Source organism: Schistocerca nitens, chromosome 2 (genome assembly GCF_023898315.1).
Source record: "Schistocerca nitens isolate TAMUIC-IGC-003100 chromosome 2, iqSchNite1.1, whole genome shotgun sequence".
Classification (NCBI taxonomy): Eukaryota; Metazoa; Arthropoda; class Insecta; order Orthoptera; family Acrididae; genus Schistocerca; species Schistocerca nitens.
Window position 1 is genome coordinate 325,842,131 of NC_064615.1, and position 24,734 is coordinate 325,866,864.

The following is a 24,734-nucleotide window of genomic DNA, read 5'->3' on the forward strand; positions in this document are numbered from 1 at the left end:
AGAGCCACGCGGCTGCCTGCTATCAAATACAGTATTTGATTTTTTTCGTACTACTTCTCTCCAACCTCCTCTTCAAGCTTCTTCAGTTTCTTCTTGCAATGAATATCTATTAATCTTTGTATAATTTAAAGTTCACAGCTAGTTGTAAAATAGGGAAAGGTAATGTAATTTGCTCAAAATAATATTCAACTACAGAGCTACAGAACGTTCATTATAATGAATTTGGGACACTTTGTACATGTCAAGATACGGTGCGTTGGAAAACTGCCATCAGAGATATTAGCAAGTCGTGTGTGTGTGAGAAAGAGAGAGAGAGAGAGAGAGAGAGAGAAACGGTGATCTATTCCTTCAGCGGAGTACGATTCTGGTGGCAGAGATGTAGAGATCCACCATAGATGAGGTAACCTGAAAGCAGTCCGCTAACAACAGATAATGAACTGAAATCACAGACTGTACCTGTTGTGGAGGAGCAACAAGTACTCTCAGACGGAGGAATTGTGCCCCTAAGACTCAACACGTTGCTGTTTGCTCCGCCTAAAGAGGGCAAAGTTCAGGGACCCGCCGGTTAAACAGCGGCAACAGGTGAGCCGGGAGCTGCAGTCACCATCAAAGCTTCTGAGCGGCTTGTAAACGCGTTATCGGGTATAACAGCGGAGAGCAAATACCTCACAGCGCTTACCAGTTACGATAAAGCTTCTCATTAATTAGTGTGCGCATTATTTGAGGTCATCTGAGTCAGCTCTATGGCTGGGTAACAACAAATGCAGATTTTAACATTTACATCCCCAGCAGAAATACTATGAAATCTGGGCTTCATAAAATGTGAACGCGACTCGTCAGCAAGCGTTGACAGTCAAAATGTACTCTTTTCCTTCAGCCTATTTATGTGTTGGACTTTATGTCTCTTTTAACACTCACGCTGATAAAGTCAGATCCGTTAGGAAGGCGAAAGGCCGCTGCGGTGTAACATCACCTAACACCTAAACTAGGCTGACTGGGTTTCGAATTCCAATTCTCCTCAGCAAGACTCAGCGGAGACTTCTTTCCTAATCAAAGGCAGAAGACGACGATGATGACGAAGAGGAGGAGGGCAGTGCAGGGGGAAGGTGAAGACATGAAAAGAAGTGCAGTAACACCAGCAGCTGTAATTCCAAAGAAGTTCGCATTTACTTAGAGAATAAAAGATCGAATAATATCGTTTGATTACATGTATCGTCTTCTTCAACTAACAGGGTGGCGTAAATGTCTTCTGTTTTACTTGGAGTATGCTTTTACTCGGAAGTGCTGGTCTCTCAACGAAGCGAGGCAGCCTCTGATTTGGACTAAAGAACTCCATTTAAAGTACGCCTGACAATGTTCCGCTTGTCTCAGATTAATACGAGGCGTGTTTAAAAAAAAGCTCAGTTTCGTCATAAAGAATAAGCTCGTGGCAGTAGGTTTCTACTAACAGGAATATTTAACTACATAACTTCTTTACTTTTCTATGTAATCGTCGTTCACATATATACACTTTTCTGTAACGCTGCACCTCTGTATAGAAGTCTGCCGCCTGGGAATTGACCAATTGGTAATTTCAGTCTTGAGTTCATCGCACCATGCATATCGCAAACCCTTCACGCCTGCTTACGCCACCCGGTAAGAAGTAGTGGACAATGTGCAACGTTCTGTGTAGTCCTGCACCAGTGGACGGAGTCTGGCAGCAGCCGGACTAGGGAATTATGGTGCCGTATCTAGTCTACCGTTAGCATCACAACACAAACGACTGCGTTTAGAGTTGTGCTGTGACCATGAAGCTCGGACTGCCGATGACTGTCGTACTGTTCAGCGATGAATCACGGTTCTGCATTACCTCGGATGACCATCGTCAGCGAGTTTGGCGGCGACGTGGAGAGCGGTCCCTTTCTTTCAGTGCTTTGTGGAGTCGTATTGGTGCTACTCTTGACATCATAGTATAGGGAGCCATCAGGTACGACTTCAGGTCACGGATGGTACTGATTGACGGAACTCTGAAGACACAACGATACGTCACGGACATCCTGCGCCCTCATGTTTTACCTCTCATGCGACAGTATTATGGTGTCATTTTTCAAGAGGACAGTGCTTGTTCACACGTGCCACATATCTCAATGAAATGTCTGCGAGATGTTGACGTACTTCCGTGGCCACCGTGATCAACATTTTTGTCCCTGATAGAACATGTATGTGATTAGCTCGGACGTCAATTTCGTCCCAGTGCCAACAGTTTTTGACCCGCTTGGTTCAGGCGACGACACAACGGCCTAATGACAACCTTCCCAACCAAATCAGTGCGTGCATACAGCGCAGACGAGATGAACGACTTACTAATTAGCCGGCTCATATTGCCAAGTTCTTTGTAAATTTGAATCGATCTTGTAATCACCGAAATACCATCATACACCCTCTCAACCAGTGAAGTTTCATTTCGTTTCCTTCTCCTATTCTTAGTGCTTCACTTTTTTTGTCAGACAGTGTATTCTTGTAAAAAGTCTTGTTGAAAGACAGTCCCTCCACAATAAAACTAAGAAGTTTGTTTGATTGTAACAATAAAAGAAATACTCTGTTACAACCCACATACCGCACTGAACAGTATCACACTCTTACAGATGTAATCGCAACGAAAAAGACTTAAGTAAGAGGAATCTATCAAACTACCGCTCGAGGCCCCTCAGCACATGACGTAATTATCGTGGTCTACTTCTCTCAGCCCTCAAATCGCGTCGCATAACTTGTAAGAATACTGAAGATATTAAGTCGTCACATTCTAACACCTGACTGCTCAGAAATCCAATGGCACAAAATAATCCGCGAGGCACAGTACGCTGCAAAATCACGAATCTGATATGCTCATGGCTTTCGATAGAATGAACATGCTACTACGCGTACAAGCCGAATAAAAAGCTTCTGCTCCTTGAATGACAACCGAATTACATTAAATAGTGAACAACAGAGATGTTTCCCACAGACGTTTCAAGTCAAAACCGAAGACTGGGTACTATAAAGGATACGTAAGATGTGGAACGGAGTGAAACAGTAACCTTGTAATGTGAAGAACAGGTCCGCTCGTTCCATTGACTGCAACGAAACGAGCCCTGAGTGTCTATAGAAGAATCTCGTTAGCTTGGGCGTAGGACAGACAAAATCAAATACTATTATTCTCGTCCAAGCTGTCAAATTATATGAAGTTTGCACATGCTTTCCATCTTTAAACTGCAAAGAACTGTCACACGCAAGAACACCTTGACACTTTCCACACAAAATCCATTACAATAAACGAGAAAAGCAGTGATGAGAATCTTTTATGAAGCGACAGGCAACGGCTGTATCAGTATTATCGTGACCTTTCCATGATCAAAAATTTTGTGGATATCTTAGTAGCAGTCTTGACGACATATTTTTCTGTTGTGAGTGGGATACACCTCATTCAATGGAAAATAAGCATAGTCCGACCTATTCCTAAGAACAAAAACCAACAATCACTTTACAAGCCGATTTAGCATCTTATTCGCTGGGCCCAAAAACCTCAAATATATCTTCCACGACAAATTACTGAGTAATTATGCAAATTCAAGTGGCAAATACTACAGTTATGTTAAGGTAACTATTTACTTGGAATATTCCGTAGATAACACAGGTCATATCACCGATACTTCTGAACTGTCAGCAACTTTGATATACTGTTCAGAAAATGGTGACAGCTAAAATTTTTACATATTGTCCTGATGCAATCTGAAAACTACTTCAGAAACAGACAGCAGGGTGTTATCCGTGGACTGAGGAGTCGCCGTGAAAGCATGTTTTCTCACGAGTCTCGCAGGAATCAGACCTAAGCCCACTATTGTTCTCCTCGTATGTAAACGATATCTCGCCACTTCTGTCCTCCTATAAATATTATTTCTATACCAACGGCCTCCAACTTCACTTAAGTGCTAGACCTTGAAAAATCAATACTGTCATCGCGCAACACCAAGGACTTGAAATACACGCAAATAAGTAACAGGTCATTTTAATATCAAATCACTACCAACTTAGTTACAACACCACGAACAATTGCCTGACGCTCTTCTCGATCGTATACCAGTACCACACCAGAAAACAACGAAGAATATACAGGGCTATTACAAATGATTGAAGCGATTTCGTAAATTCACTGTAGCTCCATTCATTGACATATGGTCACGACACACTACAGATACGTAGAAAAACTCATAAAGTTTTGTTCGGCTGAAGCCGCACTTCAGGTTTCTGCCGCCAGAGCGCTCGAGAGCGCAGTGAGACAAAATGGCGACAGGAGCCGAGAAAGCGTATGTCGTGCTTGAAATGCACTCACATCAGTCAGTCATAACAGTGCAACGACACTTCAGGACGAAGTTCAATAAAGATCTACCAACTGCTAATTCCATTCGGTGATGGTATGCGCAGTTTAAAGCTTCTGCATGCCTCTGCAATCTCACGGTTTAAAGTTTACGGCCCCTTTTTCTTCTGCGAAAAAACGTTACAGGACACGTGTATCTGGACATGCTGGAAAATTGGCTCATGCCACAACTGGAGACCGACAGCGCCGACTTCATCTTTCAACAGGATGGTGCTCCACCGCACTTCCATCATGATGTTCGGCATTTCGTAAACAGGAGATTGGAAAACCGATGGATCGGTCGTGGTGGAGATCATGATCAGCAATTCATGTCATGGCCTCCACGCTCTCTCGACTTAACCCCATGCGATTTCTTTCTGTGGGGTTATGTGAAAGATTCAGTGTTTAAACCTCCTCTACCAAGAAACGTGCCAGAACTGCGAGCTCGAATCAACGATGCTTTCGAACTCATTGATGGGGACATGCTGCGCCGAGTGTGGGAGGAACTTGATTATCGGCTCGATGCCTGCCGAATCACAAAAGGGGCGCATATCGAACATTTGTGAATGCCTAAAAAAACTTTTTGAGTTTTTATATGTGTGTGCAAAGCATTGTGAAAATATCTCAAATAATAAAGTTATTGTAGAGCTGTGAAATCGCTTCCATCATTTGTAATAACCCTGTACGTGTAACTTTGGATGAGCAGATAATACACGAATAGGAAGACTCCCATTTGCTTCTGTGCCCTCCAGAAGTTTCGAAAATCTATCCACAGGATGTGAAACGTACTCTTGTACAATGACTCGTTCTCCCGGACCTCAGGTACTGTGATGTAATCCAGCACGACACAACTAGAGAAAACTCTCAATGTTTGACAGTTGTAGATCACAGAATTTTATTGAGCGATTTACGCTCACGGTGGCGAGACCAGTTTGACCATTGTATCCAGCCCACATAAAGGAAGAGAATGTTATAAATCAATTCACCTAAATTTCTATCAAAGATTCTAACAGCTGGTGAAATTACGAATCGAATGACCGCAATCACAGGTCGCTTACGCGCATATTGAGCAAGTACATAAATTTAATACACAAAATTCTGCCCGCAAATTAATTACGAAATTCTGAAATTACCAATGTGTTGTGGAAGGACAGGAGTATCAGACAGTGATGTCAGAATAACTATGTGATTACCAAAAATCACACTGATTAAAAACCTCAATACGGTATCTGCTATTAGGAAAAGGTGTTTCCGATTCACGCGACTGCGCAGGGAGATCTATGTCCACGTGTCCTCGTGGTGGCGCCACGAAGAGACGATGCGTCCGCCAATGAAGACGTAGCCCGGTGGACAGTGCAGCGTCCCTACATGGTTGGCAATGTGGAGTGTGTTTTTAGCAGGGGAAGCCCACTACCCCGCTTATGAAACTGTCGGATACCCCCAGCTCTGCCTACTTCATTTTCACTCCTTTGCCGTTGCTCATTCGTTTTTCGTTTCCTGTCTTTGTCCATTTACGCAGCAGTCTGCTGCTTCGCTAGATAGCAGTATGCTATAACCTTCATTGCAGTGGAGTCAGAACTGCAGAGTCCAACCTTGCAATACATACAGCCACGTCCAAAGAATATATTATTGATCAACGCCAGAGATTTATTTACTGTCGTGTCAGAAGTGCTAAGTATATAATCAACAAAAGGAAATCGATCGTTGACATCAGTTGATACATTGGTTGACCTGAAAGTCGCCAGGGCGAGTGCATTCGGTATCGCCTTCATCTGGCCTCTCATGGCGCATGTGTCTTAGCTGGTAAAGCGCTCCCTTTCAGCAGTATTTCTATCCTGCAATTGCAATGCAGCTTAACAACGCATTTTGAGTGACAATGCGCTCATTATCACGTTGTAAAACCTTAAAGTACACACACACACACACACACACACAAAATCAACCGAACGCGCACGTCATCCAATACATATCCCTTGAAAGCGGCTATTGAGGAAATCCCAGACAGTGATGCAGCGCAACGGCGCGCCATCTTGAACTGTACGCTGCGTTCTTGTCAACATGGTCAGTCTGCGACAGTAAAAACACGCCAGCATATCTAAGTACATTATTTTGTTGTTTTTCTTGGAAACAGGAAGGGCCGAAAACTTTGTTTTTGCTGAGTGTACAAAAGAAGTTAGCTTACGGGCTGTCACAAGGTTTGTTGTAGATTTCCACTGTCCCAAATCCTACAGTCGTGTTTATGAACTTTGCCGCTTAGCTTAAAAGTCGACTCATCACCAAAGAAGTATCCAATGAAATCTTTATCTTATCGATGTAACATTTCTGAAGAAGAGTCCTTACGACCAACCCTCCATGAATGCTGCGTGTGTTTTAATTCCCGCACCGTTATTAATTTGTACCATTTGGGCTACATAAGTCATCTGAAGAAAAGACAAATTTTCAGATGTGAGAAGCCCTGCTCGGATCGATTTTGATCAGCTGTTGAAAAAAACTCTGCCTCAGTTGCTTCATAACGCTGTCAGACAGAAGCGGTCGATTAAGGATTTCTTATAGTTTACCGGGCACCCAATATCAACGGCAGCCCTACTTGGAGGATATCTAACGTACTCAGTAGGAAAATTACGCTGTAGAGTTGTCGCCAATTTCGATTCTTCAAATCAAAAGACACAGTGAACACAATCGGGACCAGTGAAGGCACCCATCTTTGTTGCAACTATCGCTAGCGCTCTCGGTGGTGTGATTTGTCCTAGCTTATTACGTAAGACAAAAATTCTACTGTTTTTCTACAAAATTACGCCAAGACTAGATCTATAAGTCGTATGAATAAGTTTGTATGAAGTTTCAAATTTGTAAACCATTTTAGAAACCCCTTTTATTATTAATTGCAAATGTTGGACCCAACTACAGTTATTTTACACTTAATAAACGGAATCAGTTAACTTAAGACAGTAAAGCGACGACTGTCAGACGTCACCTTGGCGTCGGCCCCTGCGGCAGCCGCCGCGTTCCTGCTGGGGGAGCCTTTGGAGCGCCGCCGCCTCGACGGGCTGCCGGCCGGGCTGCGCGTGTACCGCAGCGGGCTGAGCCGGGAGCTGCGCGCACCGCCCTCCGCCTCCACCTCCGCCTCCGCCGCCGTCTCCGCGTCCGCCTCCGCCCCCGCGTCCGGCGGCGGCGTCATGCTGGCAGTGGGCACCGCGATCGACGACCGCCGCCGACCCGCATCCCCGCTGTTGCTTCGCCGCCGCACCCTGCAGCGTAAGCCGACTATTGGAAGTGTGCTCCCCAGGAAAGTGTGCTGGAGCCATTCGTCTTACCAAAGTATATAAATACACTACTGGCCACTACACCACGTAGATGACGTGTTACAGACGTGAAATTTAACCGACAGGAAGAAGATGCCGTGATATGCAAATGATTAGCTTTTCAGAGCACTCACACAAGGTTGGCGCCGGTGGCGGGACACCTACAACGTGCTGACATGAGGAAAGTTTCCAACCGATTTCTCATGCACAAACAGCAGTTGACCGGCGTTGCTTGGTGAAACGTTGTTGTGATGCCTCGTGTGAGGAGGAGAAATGCGTACCATCAGGTTTCCGACTTTGATAAAGGTCGGATTGTAGCCTATCGCGATTGCGGTTTATTGTATCGCGACATTACTGCTCGTGTTGGTCGAGATCCAAAGAAAGTTAGCACAATATGGAATCGGTGGGTTCAGGAGGGTAATACGGAACGCCGTGCTGGATCCCAACGGTCTCTATCACTAGCAGTCGAGATGACAGGCATCTTATCCGCATGGCTGTAACGGATCGTGCAGCCACGTCTCGATCCCTGAGGCAACAGATGGGGACGTTTGCAAGACTACAACCATCTGCACGAACAGTTCGACGGCGTTTGCAGCACCATGGACTGTCAGGTCGGAGACCATGGCTGCGGTTACCCTTGTCGCTGCATCACAGACAGGAGCGCCTGCGATGGTGTACTCAACGACGAGCCTGGGTGCACGAAAGGCAAAACGTCATTTTTTCGGATGAATCCAGGTTCTGTTTATAGCATCATGACGGTCGCATCCGTGTTCGGCGACATCGCGGTGAAAGCACATTGGAAGCGTGTATTCGTCATCGTCATATTGGCGTATCACCCGGCGTGATGGTATGGGGTGCCATTGGTTACACGTCTCGGTCACCTCTCGTTCGCATTGACGGCACTTTGAACAGTGGTCGTTACATTTCAGATGTGCTACGACCCGTGGCTCTACCCTTCGTTCGATCCTTGCGAAACCCCACATTTCAGCACGATAATGCACGACTACATGCTTGCAGGTCCTGTACGAGACTTTCTGGATACAGAAAATGTTCGACTGCTGCCCTGGCCAGCACATTCTCCAGGTCTCTCATCAATTGAAAACGTCTGGTCAATGGTGGCCGAGCAACTGGCTCGTCACAATACGCCAGTCACTACTCTTGATGAACTGTGGTATCGTGTTGTAGCTGCATGGGCAGCTGTACCTGTACACGCCATCCAAGCTCTGTTTGACTCAATGCCCAGGCGTATCAAGGCCGTTATTACGGCCAGAGGTGGTTGTTCTTGGTACTAATTTCTCAGGATCTATGCACTCAAAATGCGTGAAAATGTAATCACACGTCAGTTCTAGTATAATATATTTGTCCAATGAATACCCGTTTATCATCTGCATTTCCTCCTGGTGTAGCAATTTTAATGGCCGGTAGTGTACATAGCCTATCACACAACCACCTATTTCTTTCCACGTAGCAAATATAACGTATAACAGGAGAATATTTGCTAATAATGAAAAGATTCTTAAAGACATTTTGTGTGTTATATAACAATGGAAATATTACTACATCTTGAGCAGACACAAATGCTTCTTGTTTTACGTCCAAACATGTTTCGGTGGAGTCTCACCGTCATCACGGGGTTCATTTATTTTCTATTAAATAACATATCAAAAAATTGTAGGCATTATACATGTAGTCTTGAGATGAAGTCACTTACGTTTATAAACTTACTAACCTTTTCCCTGCAGCTTCACTAACATATACGATCAACACACATATCGAACACACCTCTTCCTTCCCCTCTCTTTTTCCACCGCTTCCTTCCTCTTCTTCCCATCTTCCCATCTTCTCTCTCTATCTCTCTCTCTCCTCCTCCCTCCCCCCCCCCTCGATTTGCCCATTTCCTCCATCCTGTCTCTCTGACCCTGTCTTCCTCCCTCCTACCTCTGACCATGTCCTCGTCTCCCTCTCTCTTTCCATCTTCACTTGCCCCAGCTCATCCTGTTCCCAGCTATACTCATCAGCGTGTATAGCCTCTGAAATATACGGGGTGGTCCATTGATCGCGACCGGGCCAAATATCTCACGAAATAAGCGTCAAACGAAAAAACTACAGAGAACGAAACTCGTCTAGCTTGAAGAGGGAAATCAGATGGCGCTATGGTTGGCCTACTAGATGGCGCTGCTATAGGTCAAACGGATATCAACTGCGTTTTTTTAAAATAGGAACCCCCATTTTTTATTACATATTCGCGTAGTACGTAAAGAAATATGAATGTTTCAGTTGGACAACTTTTTTCGCTTTACGACAGACGGCGCTGTAATAGTCACAAACATATCGCTTCACAATTTTAGACGAACAGTTATTAACATTAGGTTTTTAAAATTAAAATACAGAATGTAGGTACGTTTGAACATTTTATTTCGGTTGTTCCAATGTGATACATGTACCTTTGTGAGCTTATCATTTCTGAGAACGCATGCTGTTACAGCGTGATTACCTGTAAATACCACATTAATGCAACAAATGCTCAAAATGATGTCCGTCAATCTCAATGCATTTGACAGTAGGACAGTAGTGAGTAACGACATTCCTCTCAACAGCGAGTAGTTAGCCTTCCGTAATGTTCGCACATGCATTGACAATGCGCTGACGCATGTTGTCAGGCGTTGTCGGTGGTTCGAGATAGCAAATATCCTTCAACTTTCCCGACAGAAAGAAATACGGGGACGTCAGATCCGGTGAACGTGCGGGCGATGGTAGGTCTATGGTGCTTCGACGACCAATCCACTTGTCATGAAATATGCTATTCAATACCGCTCCAACCGCACGCGAGCTATGTGCCGGACATCCATTATGTTGGAAGTACATCGCCATTCTGTCATGCAGTGAAACATCTTGTAGTAATCAGCATACATTGCACCATTTAGACTGTCATTGATAAAATGGGGGCCAATTATCCTTCCTCCCATAATGCCGCACCATACATTAACCCGCCAAGGTCGCTGATGTTCCACTTGTCGCAGCCATCGTGGATTTTCCGATGCCAATACTGCATATGATGCCGGTTTACGTTACCGCTGTTTGTGAATGATGCTTCGTCGCTAAACAGTACGTGTGCAAAAAATCTGTCATCGTCCCTTAATTTATCTTGCGCCCAGTGGCAGAACTGTACACGTCGCCATGCAATTCCTGGTGCATAGAAATATGGTACGGGTGCAATCGATGTTGATGCAGCATTCTCAACACCGACGTTTTTTTAGATTCCCGATTCTTGCGCAATTTGTCTGCTACTGATGTGCGGATTAGCCGCGACAGCAGCTAAAACACCTACTTGGGCATCATCATTTGTTGCAGGTCGTGGTTGACGTTTCACATGTGGCTGAACACTTCCTGTTTCCTTGTATAACGTAACTATCCGGCGAACGGTCCAGACACTTAGATGATGTCGTCCAGGATACCGAGCAGCATACATAGCACACGCCCGTCGGGCATTTTGATCACAGTAGCCATACATCAACACGATATCAACCTTTTCTGCAATTGATAAACGGACCATTTTGACACGGGTAATGTATCACGAAGCAAATACCGTCCGCACTGGCGGAATGTTACGTGATACCACGTACTTATACGTTTGTGACTATTACAGCGCCATCTGTCACAAAGCGAAAAAAGTCGTCCAAGTAAAACATTCATATTTCCTTACGTACTACACGAATATGTATTAAAAAGGGGGTTCCTATTTTTAAAAAATGCAGTTGATAGCCTTTTGACCTATGGCAGCGCCACCTAGCGGGCCAACCTTAGCGCCATCTGGTTTCCCTCTTCAAGCTAGACGAGTTTCGTTCTTTGTAGTTTTTTCGTTTGATGCTTATTTCGTGAGATATTTGGACCAGTCACTATCAATAGGCCTATACTAGTCCCATAGCATGCAGGGCAGGCTACACGCCAGGGGATTGAAAATTATCTATTTGACTCTTCCATACAGGTCGCCACGCAAAGCAGATCAATAAAGTAGACTGATACTACTCCAGCACAACACGCCTCTAATGTAAGGTAGCCTACATATCTGGTCTGGATAACTGTTTCTTGCCCGTGACATGTAGGCTCCCCAAGAAAGCAGGTCACTTGGCAGACTGATACAGTTACCGCACAACAGCCTGTCATTTGGGGTAGCCTAAACACTAGAGGCTGAGAAAAACACGTTTTTGCCTGTTCCTTCGTTTCTATTGGAACTAGGAGTTTATACACCCTACAGGGCTGATACTCAAGAGACCTGCTGTTTCTGTGCCTACTTTGGTTGAAACTGACCCACAGGCTTGGGAGGAGATGTGCTTATACAACACACAAGATTAACAGAAAAAATACAGGGTGCCCAGATTGAAATGGTCAGTATTCAGAGAGATGATATGAATAGCAAATTTGAAGCAACAAAGTCTTGTAAACATAGGACCTAAAACGCATACCTTAAGAGCTATGGGCACTTCTTCAACTTCGATACTGTGAAACAAATCCCTTCCATTGCAAGCCCTTTTTTTCCATATTTTGAGAAAAATATCCACTAAACCAGGAGTCTAAAGTGCATACCTTAAGAACTATGAGGACTTGTTCATCTTTGCTACCGTGAAACACATCTATTCTACACAACAAGTAGTCATAGCTCTTAAGGTATGCAGTTTAGAGTCCATATTTAGTAGACTTTCTTGCTTAGAATTAACGTTGATGTCATATCCCTAAATATTGACCATCCCTGCTGGAGCACAGTTTATATATCTTAGTATCACATACTGATGTTTATGTGACTGTCTGACATTTTTAGTAAAGCTTATATTTGTTCCAGTCTGTCATCTGCAATTAATCAAGATTTTTCAACATAATGTTACATGCATTTACCAACATGTTAGACCTAATACGAAAAAAATGCCTTTGATCGCTTTGATAGTATTGGATTATAGTACTGTCATTAGATTACATAACGCTGTTAACACTCATGTCTTGTTTTGTTCTTTAACTATCATTTGTTAGACTGAAGTAACAATTTTCGAAAATGTTGTGAGGATTTGTTGATTATGAATGTTATGATTGGGCTTTGTAAACTGGCGAGTAGGAGTGGTGGGTAGTGGATGTAAATTATGTGTACCTACTTTTTGTTGATTCATCCTTTTGATGCCTCTACAGGGTATGTAAACTATGCTTAGTAACATGCATTTCCAGTGTTTACCAGATATTCGCAGCCGGCCGGTGTGGTGCTTCAGTCTGGAACCACGCGACCGCTACGGTCGCAGGTTCGAATCCTGCCTCGGGCATGGGTGTGTGTGATGTCCTTAGGTTAGTTAGGTTTAAGTAGTTCTAAGTTCTAGGGGACTTATGACCTAAGACGTTGAGTCCCATAGTGCTCAGAGCCATTTGAACCATTTTTTTAGCTTCTTTTAGAGCTGAGAACAGGGTTCCATTGCAGGGTGCTGTGTATTCATTCAGTATTCCTCCTCCTCTTACTGTGGCTCTTTGTGTATGGTAGTTTTCTTCTGTTCTCTTAAGTGACTTAAATAACTCAAGGAAAGTAATAAAAATAATGTACACTTGAAAAGTTATGCAAAGTCTAGTCAATGTGTGCAACACAAGACGAGGGATAAATAGTATATGAAAATACAGTTTCTGACAGAATTTGTTTTCAACTGATAACTGGTCCGGATTGTGCCAACAAGATGAAAGATACAGAGCACAACCAACGGTAATGCCGGAATGGTGAGCCCGGGCAGCAGTAACGCACATACACTGCCCGTCCAAATCGTTCCGAGACTGGATTTATTCGTGGCGTATAAGCCACATCAGCGCGGAAACTATGGTGGCAGCTTGAACCAAACAACTGATGTGCATTACACCAGTTAGTTGTGAGCGGGCAGTTTTAATAAGTGGACGTGCGACAATAGTGCGTCAACGTTGTTGTGTCACAAATCGCATAGGAGTAACATCTCTAAATTAGATATTGAAGACATTCTCCAGAATGTTTCAAAGAACAGAAAAGTGGGTGCAAAGTTTCTCCCGCATACCTAGTCTTCCGATAAAAATCTATGATGCGCGGACGCTTGCTGCGATTTGACTGAATTTTGAAAATCATTAAGTCAAACGAAAAAAAGACGGAATCACCATAAAACGACTGTCAGATACTGCAAACGTAAAATTTCGGGTGTGTACTATGCAGTTTCTGCTGAATCTGGAGACTATGACATATGTCGTGCTTCTAAGCATGCCGAGGAATAACGTTTACTGTATCAAGGTACAATTTTATTAAACTTTATCAATGATTTGTGAATCTGTTGTACCATATTTTTAGAAACAGTATTCTCCTTGATGTCCGTCATTTCTAGAACAGCGCTTTGAGGACTATTTCAAAATATCAGTGGCAAAAGCTGATCACGAATGCATTTTACAGTATCGTTATGTAATTTTTAGAAAGAATATCAATAATTCTATGCTGTTTACCGTTCACTAGAGCTGAATTTCTCGAGGCAGGCGGTTGTTGGTTCCCCTTCTGCGTTTACATTGAAAGAGCGTTTCGCTACACGACAACACACACCCACAAGTTGAGATTAGCACTTGTGTGGTGTAGGAATCTGTGCCTAAGTGGGTAAAAGCCGAGCTATCAGTCCGAAGGTTGGAGTTCAAACCTCAAGACCTCGTAGGCCCAACAATATGAATTTTGAATGAATTCTTGACAACGTTGGACACCTCATGCTAATATGTTTCGGAACTGTTGCTGTTTCAGTAGAAAGATAAAATATTGATAATGTAGTTACTATTTCGACAACTGTTCCCGACAAAGTGGATCCAGTAGGATTGCAAAATGAAGAACCTGAAGAAACTTTCAATAGAGGGTCAGATATTTATGATGGCCACTCCTGTTTCATCTGTCAGACAAACAAAATTCATGCTGTGAGGAGAACAGGGTGAAAGCTCAAACAGTTCTCGAGTCGTTACCAGTGCATCCTTTGTGTGTAGGTGTAATGTCAAATGGTTCAAATGGCTCTGAGCACTATGGGACTTAACATCTATGGTCATCAGTCCCCTAGAACTTAGAACTACTTAAACCTAACTAACCTAAGGACATCACACAACACCCAGTCATCAGGAGGCAGAGAAAATCCCTGACACCGCCGGGAATCGAACCCGGGAACCCGGGCGCGGGAAGCGAGAACGCTACCGCACGACCACGAGCTGCGGACGCGTAATGTCAAAATAAAGTATGATTTCTTTAACGTTTGTCAGATATGTTCGATAACCGACAAGTCAAATGAATGAACAGGGCACTGAAACAGTGCTATTACGTATCCTTCGAAAAAAGAATTCACATTCCGGGTGTTCTGACCCTACCGACCCTACGCGGGCCATTGGTCTGAATACATAGTCGATATTTAAGCGAACGTAATGCTGGAGTTAAACAACATCTCAAAGATGGACTTTTCCGACGGTGTCCCATGGCTGTATGGACGTTGTTGTACTCTAGTGGAGGAGACGATGTAGAACAGCTAAAGTATTATGAACCACCGTCTTGAAGTTTACTTTTTATTAATCCAATCTCGAAACTTTTTGGACTAACTAGGCAAAATGATGAGCTACACTGTTACCGGTATTCCCTGAGAGCCGCGTGGCTCGCTTCGACGTCTTGATAGTACGGTCCTGCCTGCATATTTGCCGGAGTGCGGCTCGGCGGCGACACGAGAGCGCCTCCGCGTTGCAGTCAGGAGAGCGTGCTGCGAATAGCAAGGGCTAGACAGAAACAGCGGTGTGAGGCGGAAGTGGTACCAATGAGGCAGCCGTGTGGCAGTGGTTTGGGAGGGCTGTGTTAACGTTCGGGCAGGAGCGCGTTTCGGCTTGCCGGTGTGAGCTACATGTCGGGCACTGAGGCGGATCCGCTATTTGTCTCTGGCAACCTATGTCCTGGGAAGCAAGCAAATGGGAGACCACCGACACCTTGCATTTGTTACTGTTCCCTGCCTTTTGCGGACGACCATTTCCTGTTACACATTTCGTGAGCACTTTTAGACTATTTCCATTTTACGTTGTGGACTTTTGGCGCCTTGTGGTGAAGCTGCTGCCTGAAATTCCCTGCAGTGCTTTTAACAGAGCTTGACTTTTGTGTTTTACATGAGTGCTTTCGGTCGTTAATTTGTGCAGAATTATTGTGTTTCTGGCTGGCCGCAAAGCATCCTACCAGAATTTGAATTGTTCTTTATACTTCCGCTGTACAGGAAGTTGGATATCTTTCCAGGTGCTCCCCAAAAAAGAGAAAAGGGGAGAGTGTTTCTTAGCTTAAGCTTAAGGCAAAAACCAACTAGCAGTAAAATTCCCCAATGGGCTCGTGAGCTTCAATTACGCTTCTCTATTATTTGAATTGGTTCAGCGGTAAGGACCGTGGTTGCCGTATTACAGCTGCGCGGGATTAGCCGAGCGGTCTCAGGCGCTGCAGTCACGGACTGTGCGGCTGGGCCCGGCGGAGGTTCGAGTCCTCCCTCGGGCATGGGTGTGTGTGTTTGTCCTTATGATAATTTAGGTTAAGTTGTGTGTAAGCTTAGGGACTGATGACCTTAGCAGTTAAGTCCCATAAGATTTCACTCACATTTGAACATTTTTTTGCCGTATTACAGTTCGCTGTCCTTAACAATTTCGAATTTCATAAAACGCTATTTGGAGCTTCTTGTATTGCTAATCGTGTAGCTTTCCTTAAGTATCGATAGTGATTAAGCCCTCCGTATGCTTGTTACATCATGAGCTCAGGAATGTGAGTGTACGTGAACTTCCTGCTCTCCACTACTTCTTTTGCTAAAAAGCCCTTTAATTTGCAAGTCGTATCACTGTAACCTATTTCCCTTAGTAGTTACGGCTTCCTGAAATTTCTCCCAAGCCGCTGTTATAATCTTGGCGCTATTTATAAAATGTCTAAAGTGGCTATTTAAGCTCAAGATAGCATGGAACGTTAAACAGTAATCTATGAGTTTTACATAGTGAATCAAAAGTAAACCAAAGTTGTTTCTTTTTAATAATATTTAAGGAAATTTTACGCATTTGGTACTCCGAAGTGGCAAGGAAATCCACTGTTAGAACTGGCCTTTGTTCTGTCCAGCCTGGTGTCTTTTACGACAGCACAGCTGTTGCTTGGCATTCTTTCCTAGGTGTATATTGCTTTGTGCATTATTCGGCCAGTAAATGTGTAATTTAATTTTAGTTTTAGTTTGTTATCCATTTCTGTAATGTCCTGTCTGACCCGGCCGGTTGTTAGCTTGCTTTGGCGGGCGGCCCCGGTCGTTGGTACTCGAGCCATTGTGTCGGTGTCCGTGCTGGCGGCAGTGTTACTAATGCTTCGTAGTGGGTTTGGAATAATTTAACCAACTGATTTAAGCAGTGAATGACTGTATTCGCTACAGATTTTGGTGTTTCATGTCCGAATAATTCTTTTACCAAATCAGTTAATTCTAACGTTTTAAGGTGTAAAAAGTTTTAATTCGTTGACGCTTCTACCAAGTTATTTAATTCCAAGTTTTTGATGCTACTTTTTTCATTAGTCAGATCAGTGAAATTCATAGATTTGGAATAAAATTGTGATACTGAAGTAAAGATAGAGCCCTAGGGTTGATTTACTGTAAAGTAAAAGAACAGAACTTCCAAGAGGTGTTTTGGCAACAATTCTTTTGTTGTTTTACTTGCCTCACTAAGTTGATTGCTGTTTTTCTAAACTGAAGAAGGAAATTACTTTACATGTTTAGGTGCATAGTTTTATTATATAAATTTCTTATGATTGTTCATGAACTGTGAAGGGTGCTGTTGTCGTTTTTGCCTTGGGTCAGACATCCCACTCCACAGCCGAGTGTCCTGAATCTAAGCGTAGCCTGTGAAAAGAATACACTAGAATCTCAGTAGGCACCCTTCTTGAAAAGCTACTCACAGTGAACAGCAATGGATTAGCCAGGAATCTCCCAGGAATGCTGTATGAAGAATTAGATCCGGTTTTCACGGTGACAAAGGCGTCTGCTGATTATTTGTAGTTGAAGGTGTTAGCCTGTAAGGCGAGCCCAAAATGGTAGCATGATGTAGTTATGTGGGATGAGACCGTAAGGGTGCACAGGAACACCAATGAGAGCAACTCCAGTGACAAACATGGTTACAGTTCCATATCAAAAGACCAAGAAACGGCTAGTACAGAAATGGAGTGATAATCGGTCAGGCTGCGTGCAGTGTAGAGCCAGTGGGTGGCCTACCTGGCCTGCGTGGGGCTGCGGCCGCCCGCCTTGCGCTCGCGGATGCGGCGCACGCGGCGCGGCGAGCTGCCTGAGGGCGTCGCCCCCGCCACCACCCCCGCTGCCGGTCCCGCCCCCGCCGCCTCCTGCCTGCCGCTGCTCTCGTCCGACGTACCGCCGCCGGCCACTGCGGCCCCCGCTACCGCCGCCACAGCTGCGGCCGCCACCGCGGTGTCGGCCCCTCCGCCTCCGCCGCCATTGCCGCCCCCCGGCGCCGCCCCTTCCGGCGGGCTGTGGCCTGGCGTGGAGCGCTGCAGCGGCGCCGCCCAGTCGTCCGCGCGGAAGCCCTCGTGCATGGCGGGGCTGCGCACCATGCCCGCCGCCAGGCACTTCTTCGCCTGCAACAGCGACGCTCTTCTGAAGTCCGCTTTACGCCGAAGCGAAACGGGCGCTGACGACCGCGCAGTTGAGCTCCCCCACAAACCAAACATCATCATCAAACCGAAGCGAACACAAGTCAACGTGTAACAGTGTACGAGAATTGTCTCTGATGTAAATGCTTGGCGCTTGTTGTTCAGTCGTGCTCAGGTCGCGCTCGCAACTTTTCGCTTGTGATCCGCTGGGTATAAGTTCCAGAGCGAACTATCGAAGGTAGGGGGTTGAACCCTTCTACCATCCTCCACACCTAAAAATCCTTAATCCGTCCCATCCTCTGTTATGCCAGTCCCACCTGGATATCCACCTCCCCCCCCCCTCGCCCAAATTCTGTATGTCCCTCCAGATACTCGAGCCTTCCGTACACGCCTACCGTCCCCCACGCGGATCTTCTACGACCTGATTCCTTTTCCCCATCTGCTCCTATTCCTCAAACATATCCACATACTCTACACCTCCCGCCGCCTTGATCCTCCTCATCCCCTGGTTGCTCCTCTCCTCTACAACCCCCTCCCCCCCCCCGCCCTCTGCCGCGCCTTCACTGTTGTCCCCTCTCTACCCTCCATCTCTACACCCTTCATCTCCTTCCCCACGGTGGTTTCATCAAATCCCCCTCCCAGATGATGCCCTCTCTCCCTCCATTTATCCCTCCTATCAACTCTGTTCCTCACCTCCCCCTCCTTTCCTCTGTCCTTATCAAATGGTTCAAATGACTCTGAGCACTATGGGACTCAACTGCTGTGGTCATTAGTCCCCTAGAACTTAGAACTACTTAAACCTAACTAACCTAAGGACATCGCACACATCCATGCCCGAGGCAGGATTCGAACCTGCGACTGTAGCAGTCGCACGGTTCCGGACTGCGCGCCTAGAACCGCGAGACCACCGCGGCCGGCTCTCTGTCCTTATCCTCGGCTCCCTCTCCCCCCCCCCCCCTTTCATCCTGTTTTTTCCCTGCCTACCCTTTCTCTGCCTCCCTTCTCTCACCTGAGTCCTTTTGCGTTTCCGTCCTCTGCTTTTCCCCATTCCCTCTCGCGTCTGCGCTGCCCCCCCCCCCCACCCCTATGAATCCTCTCCCTCCGTCAGTTCTCCCCCCTTTCGTTTTTCCTCTCCTCCTCCCTTTTTTTCTCCCTCATCTGTCCAAGTCCCCCCAGTCCCTCTGCCCTTGGCTGTGGTGTGTCAGCCGGCCGGGGTGGCCGAGCGGTACTGGGCGCTGCAGTCGGGAATTTCAGCTGTGTAAGTATGATTCAGTAAAAGTGGAAAATAGAGGCCTGTCTCTGTCTGTGAGCCGGCCGGTGGCCGAGCGGTTCTAGGCACTACAGTCTGGAACCGCGCGACCGCAGGTTCGAATCCTGCCTCCGGCATGGATGTGTGTGATGTCCTTAGGTTAATTAGGTTTAAGTAGTTCTAAGGTCTAGGGGACTGATGACCTCAGAAGTTAAGTCCCATAGTGCCCAGAGCCATTTGAACCATTTGTGGTGTGTCATCTTCGTGCCGACTTTTTAGTGCAGTGTTTCCAGTGATTGTTAAGTGTTGTGCGTCTTTTCCGAAGTGTTGCGAACGAACATCATTTGTCGCTGGGTGTGATTTTTATATCTCTTGCGAACAGAAACCAGACTGTCATTGCGTTTTTTAATTGTTTGTCTACTATTTTCCCTCTCTGCTTCCTGTGTATTTTATTAGCATCGCCCACCCTTTGTTTTATGTTTTAACTTTCCACAATTTTTCACAGTTTTACGATTTACGTCACCGTTTTATCGCCTGCTTTTATTGTTTCTTATCTTCTTATGTTTTAAAAATTCTGTAGGCTGAAGAGCAGCATACTAAACTGCTGCCAGCCCGCCCCCTTCGGGGTGAATCGAAATTCATTAAAGGAAAAAAGAATCAAAGGTAGTTCGCGTCCTTCCGCTTCGGTGCTAGTTTCGATGATAGACACAGTGTACTCGCTCTGCCGCAGTGTGCTGTTTTTCGCGAGCAAATTTTCATTGGTTTTCTGTTTTGTAAGTGTTCGTTATTACGATGGAGTGGTTGGATGAAACGGTACTTCTGTTGTTAAAAGAGTGCAGATTCCAAACGTGCTTGTGGGATGTAATTAGTGTAGTTGGTACAATTAAAAATATACTAGAGCACGGATTTCAACAGCGCCTATTAGAGAACATTCTTGAAAATATCGAATGCTAGCAAAGAAGTCTGCTTTATTACAGTAAGGTGCACTGGATTAGTAGAGGCTAGGTGATAAAATAATTTTCTTTCTGTCTCTCCGATGAGATGGATACTTTTATGGAAATGTGCAACGCGTGTGTTCCTGAACTGAAACAGTCTTCGTGGAAAAGTGACCCTGATTTCCTTACTGAAACAACCAGCCATTTGAACCACTTAACACTTCACAGCACGAATCTGTTGATAACACATTTCATCGGCTGGATACGATAACTGAAAATGAAGTAGCCACTTTGAAAAGAATCAACTGGACGAAGGAAATACAGTTAACTTTCCAAACATGTTTTCATCGAACACTATCCATATATATTTTATTAATTTTAAATAAGATTTCCAGTTTTCTTTGAACAATGAGACAGCAGTGTATTTTTCATCTGGTTTCCTCTATGTCGTCGGGGAACACTAAACTAGTAGACCTTCCTTTGCCAGGAATGCCCTTTTTGCCAGTGCTACTCTACTTTTTATGTCGTCCTTGCTCCGTCCGTCATTGGTCATTTGTCTGCCTAGGTAGCAGAATTCCTTAACTTCAATTACCCCGTCATTACCAATTCTGATGTTAAGTTTCTCGCTGTTCTCATTTCTGCTACTTCTTGTTACTTTCTTCTTTCTTCGATTTACTCTCAATCCACATTGTGTACTCATTAGACTGTTCATTCCACGCAGCAGATTCTGTACTACTTCTTCACTTTTACTCAGGACAGCAATGTCATCAGCGAATCGTATCATTGATATCCTTTCACCCTGAATATTAATTCCACTCTTGAATCTTTCAGTCATCTGTTTGTTTTGAACGGCTTGTGAGATAAAAGAGAGGCAAAAAATTTGTTAAGGATGGATAGGAACTGCGCCTGTTGTGTACGGATTCAGGGGAATTGGCCACCGTCCGTAAACAGCTTCCAGCTGTGTTGGCCTCGGTCGACAGGCTCCAGGCTGTTGCCCTGGGCCGCAGTGACGTTGGGACACCCGAGGCGAGCTCTTTGGCGCCTCTGGAACCTGTAGCATCGCCTGGGATCTCTGATGCCACTGCGCCTGCGACGGTAATAATATAATGGCGTTTGATGAGGGCCTCCCGTCGGGTAGACCGCTCCCCTGGTGCAAGTCTTTCGATTTGACGCCACTTTGGCGACTTGCTCGTCGATGGGGATGAAATGATGATGATTAGGACAACACAACACTCAGTTCCTGAGCGGAGAAAATCTCCCACCCAGTCGGGAATCGAACCCGGGCCCTTAGGATTAACAGTCTGTCGCGCTGACCACTCAGCTACCGGGGGCGGGACTGCCTGACTGTGATTGGCGAACCGTGGCTGGGTCGCGAATCCCTGGGCGGAAGGCGAAAGTTGGTGCAGCCCGCAAGGCTGAACCATCTACATCTACATCTATACTCCGCGAGCCACCTTACGGTGTGTGGCGGAGGGTACTTATTGTACCACTATCTGATCCCCCCTTCCCTGTTCCATTCACGAATTGTGCGTGGGAAGAACGACTGCTTGTAAGTCTCCGTATTTGCTCTAATTTCTCGGATCTTTTAGTTGTGATCATTACGCGAGATATATGTGGGCGGTAGTAATATGTTGCCCATCTCTTCCCGGAATGTGCTCTCTCGTAATTTCGATAATAAACCTCTCCGTATTGCGTAACGCCTTTCTTGAAGTGTCCGCCACTGGAGCTTGTTCAGCATCTCCGTAACGCTCTCGCGCTGACTAAATGTCCCCATGACGAATCGCGCTGCTTTTCGCTGGATCATGTCTATCTCTTCTATTAATCCAACCTGGTAAGGGTCCCATACTGATGAGCAATACTCAAGAATCGGACGAACAAGCGTTTTGTAAGCTACTTCTTTCGTCGATGAGTCACATTTTCTTAGAATTCTTCCTATGAATCTCAACCTGGCGCCTGCTTTTCCCACTATTTGTTTTATGTGATCATTCCACTTCAGATCGCTCCGGATAGTAACTCCTAAGTATTTTACGGTCGTTACCGCTTCCAATGATTTACCACCTATGGCATAATCGTACTGGAATGGATTTCTGCCCCTATGTATGCGCATTATATTACATTTATCTACGTTTAGGGAAAGCTGCCAGCTGTCGCACCATTCATTAATCCTCTGCAGGTCTTCCTGGAGTACGTACGAGTCTTCTGATGTTGCTACTTTCTTGTAGACAACCGTGTCATCTGCAAATAGCCTCACGGAGCTACCGATGTTGTCAACTAAGTCATTTATGTATATTGTAAACAATAAAGGTCCTATCACGCTTCCTTGCGGTACTCCCGAAATTACCTCTACATCTGCAGATTTTGAACCGTTAAGAATGACATGTTGTGTTCTTTCTTCTAGGAAATCCTGAATCCAATCACAAACAATCACAAACCATTACGCCTCCGTAACAGGTTTGAGGTACTGCTCACTGCTGATAGTACTTCTGAGCCAGCAAGGGCGGCCTGGCCTGTTGCAGCAGTGGCCGGTCTTCCTGAGAGGTCCGGACAAGCGCAGAGGGTGGGATTGGTTGTCATTGGGAGCTCCAATGTTAGGCGGGTGGTGGAGCCCCTTAGGAATATAGCAGCTAAGGACGAGAAGAAAGCCAATGTGCTCTCCGGGTGCATACCGGGGGGAGTCATCTAAGATGTGGAAAGAGTCCTTCCGGATGCCATGAATGATACATGGTGCAGCCAGCTGCAGGTGGTGGCTCATCTCGGCACTAATGACATGTGTCGCTATGGATCGGAGGAGATTCTCTCTGGATTCCGGCGGCTATCTGAGTTGATGAAGACTGCCAGTCTTGCTAGCGAGATGAAGGCAGAGCACCATCTGCAGCACCGTCGACAGGACGGATTGCAGACCTTTGGTACAGAGCCGGTTGGAGGGTCTGAATCTGAGGCTCAGACGGTTCTGCGACCGTGTAGGATGCAGATTCCTCGACTTGCGCCATAGGATGGTGGGTTTTCGGGTTCCGCTAAATAGGTCAGGTGAGGTGTCCACTACACACAGAAGGCGGTTACACGGGTAGCAGGGGCTGTGTGGCGTGGACTGGACGGCTTTTTAGGTTAGACAGTTTCGGGAAAGATCAAAAAGGGCTTCAGTCTCGAAGGCTATAGGGCAAAGAAACGATGAGAATAGACCAAGCAACAGTCGGTACCGTAGTTGTAAATTGTCGTAGCTGTTTGGAAAAGTACCAGAGCAAGCGCTGACAGAAAGCACTGAAGTTGAATTCGTTATAGGAACAGAAAGCGGGCTAAATCCGGAGATAAATTCTGCCGAAATTTTTACAGAGGCGCAAACCGTGTTCAGAAAGGATAGATTAAATAAAGTAAGTGGTGGTGTGTTTGTGTCTGTTGGTAGTAGTTTACCTTGTAGTGAAGTTGAAATAGATGGTTCCTGCGAATTACTATGGGTAGAGGTTATACTAAACAGCCGTACCAAAATAATAATTGGCTCCTTCTACCGACCCCCGACTCAGATAGTATAATAGCTAAACGGTTCAAAGAAAACTTGAATCTCATTACAAATAAGTACCCCACTCATACAATTATAATTGGTGGAGACGTCAATCTACCCTCGATTTGTTGGCGAAAATACATGTTCAAAGCCGGTGGTAGGCAGAAAACATCTTCCGAAATTGTACTAAATGCTTTCTCTGAGAATTACTTTGAACAATTAGTTCATGAGCCCACACGCATTGTAAATGGTTGCGAAAACACACTTCACCTTTTAGCCACAAATTATCCTGATCTAATAGAGAGCGTCGTGACGGATACAGGGATAGTGAACACAAGGTCATTGTAGCGAGGCTCAAAACAACAAAAACCTCTAAAAATAAACGCAAAATATATCTATTTAAAACAGCAGATAAAAATTCGGTTGATGCCTTCCTAAGAGAGAGACTCCATTCCTTCGAAGCTAATTATGTAAGTGTAATCCAGATATAGCTCAAATTCAAAGATACAGTATCGACAGCAATAGATAGATTCATACGGCATAAGTTAATAAGAGACGGGACTGATCCACCATGGTACACAAAACACGTCAGAACACTGTTGCAGAAGCAACGAAAAAAGCATGCAAAATTCAGAAGAACGCAAAATCCCCAAGACTGTCTAAGTTTCACGGAAGCTCGAAATTTAGTGCGGACGTCAATGCGAGATGCTTTTAATAGTTTCCACAATGAAACATTGT

General features: G+C 45.2%; 1 protein-coding gene across 1 annotated transcript in view; it reads right to left on the reverse strand.

Moving 5' to 3' along the window:
- The window catches only part of LOC126235011 (uncharacterized), a 473,551-nt gene that overhangs the window by 213,761 nt on the left and 235,056 nt on the right, over positions 1-24,734 (reverse strand). The window contains exons 19-21 of the mRNA XM_049943746.1: positions 18,151-18,301; positions 17,925-18,102; positions 7,347-7,464 (exon numbers count right to left, since the gene is read on the reverse strand). Coding sequence (XP_049799703.1) covers positions 7,347-7,464; positions 17,925-18,102; positions 18,151-18,301 — 447 coding nt within the window. The remainder of the gene's footprint in view (positions 1-7,346; positions 7,465-17,924; positions 18,103-18,150; positions 18,302-24,734) is intronic.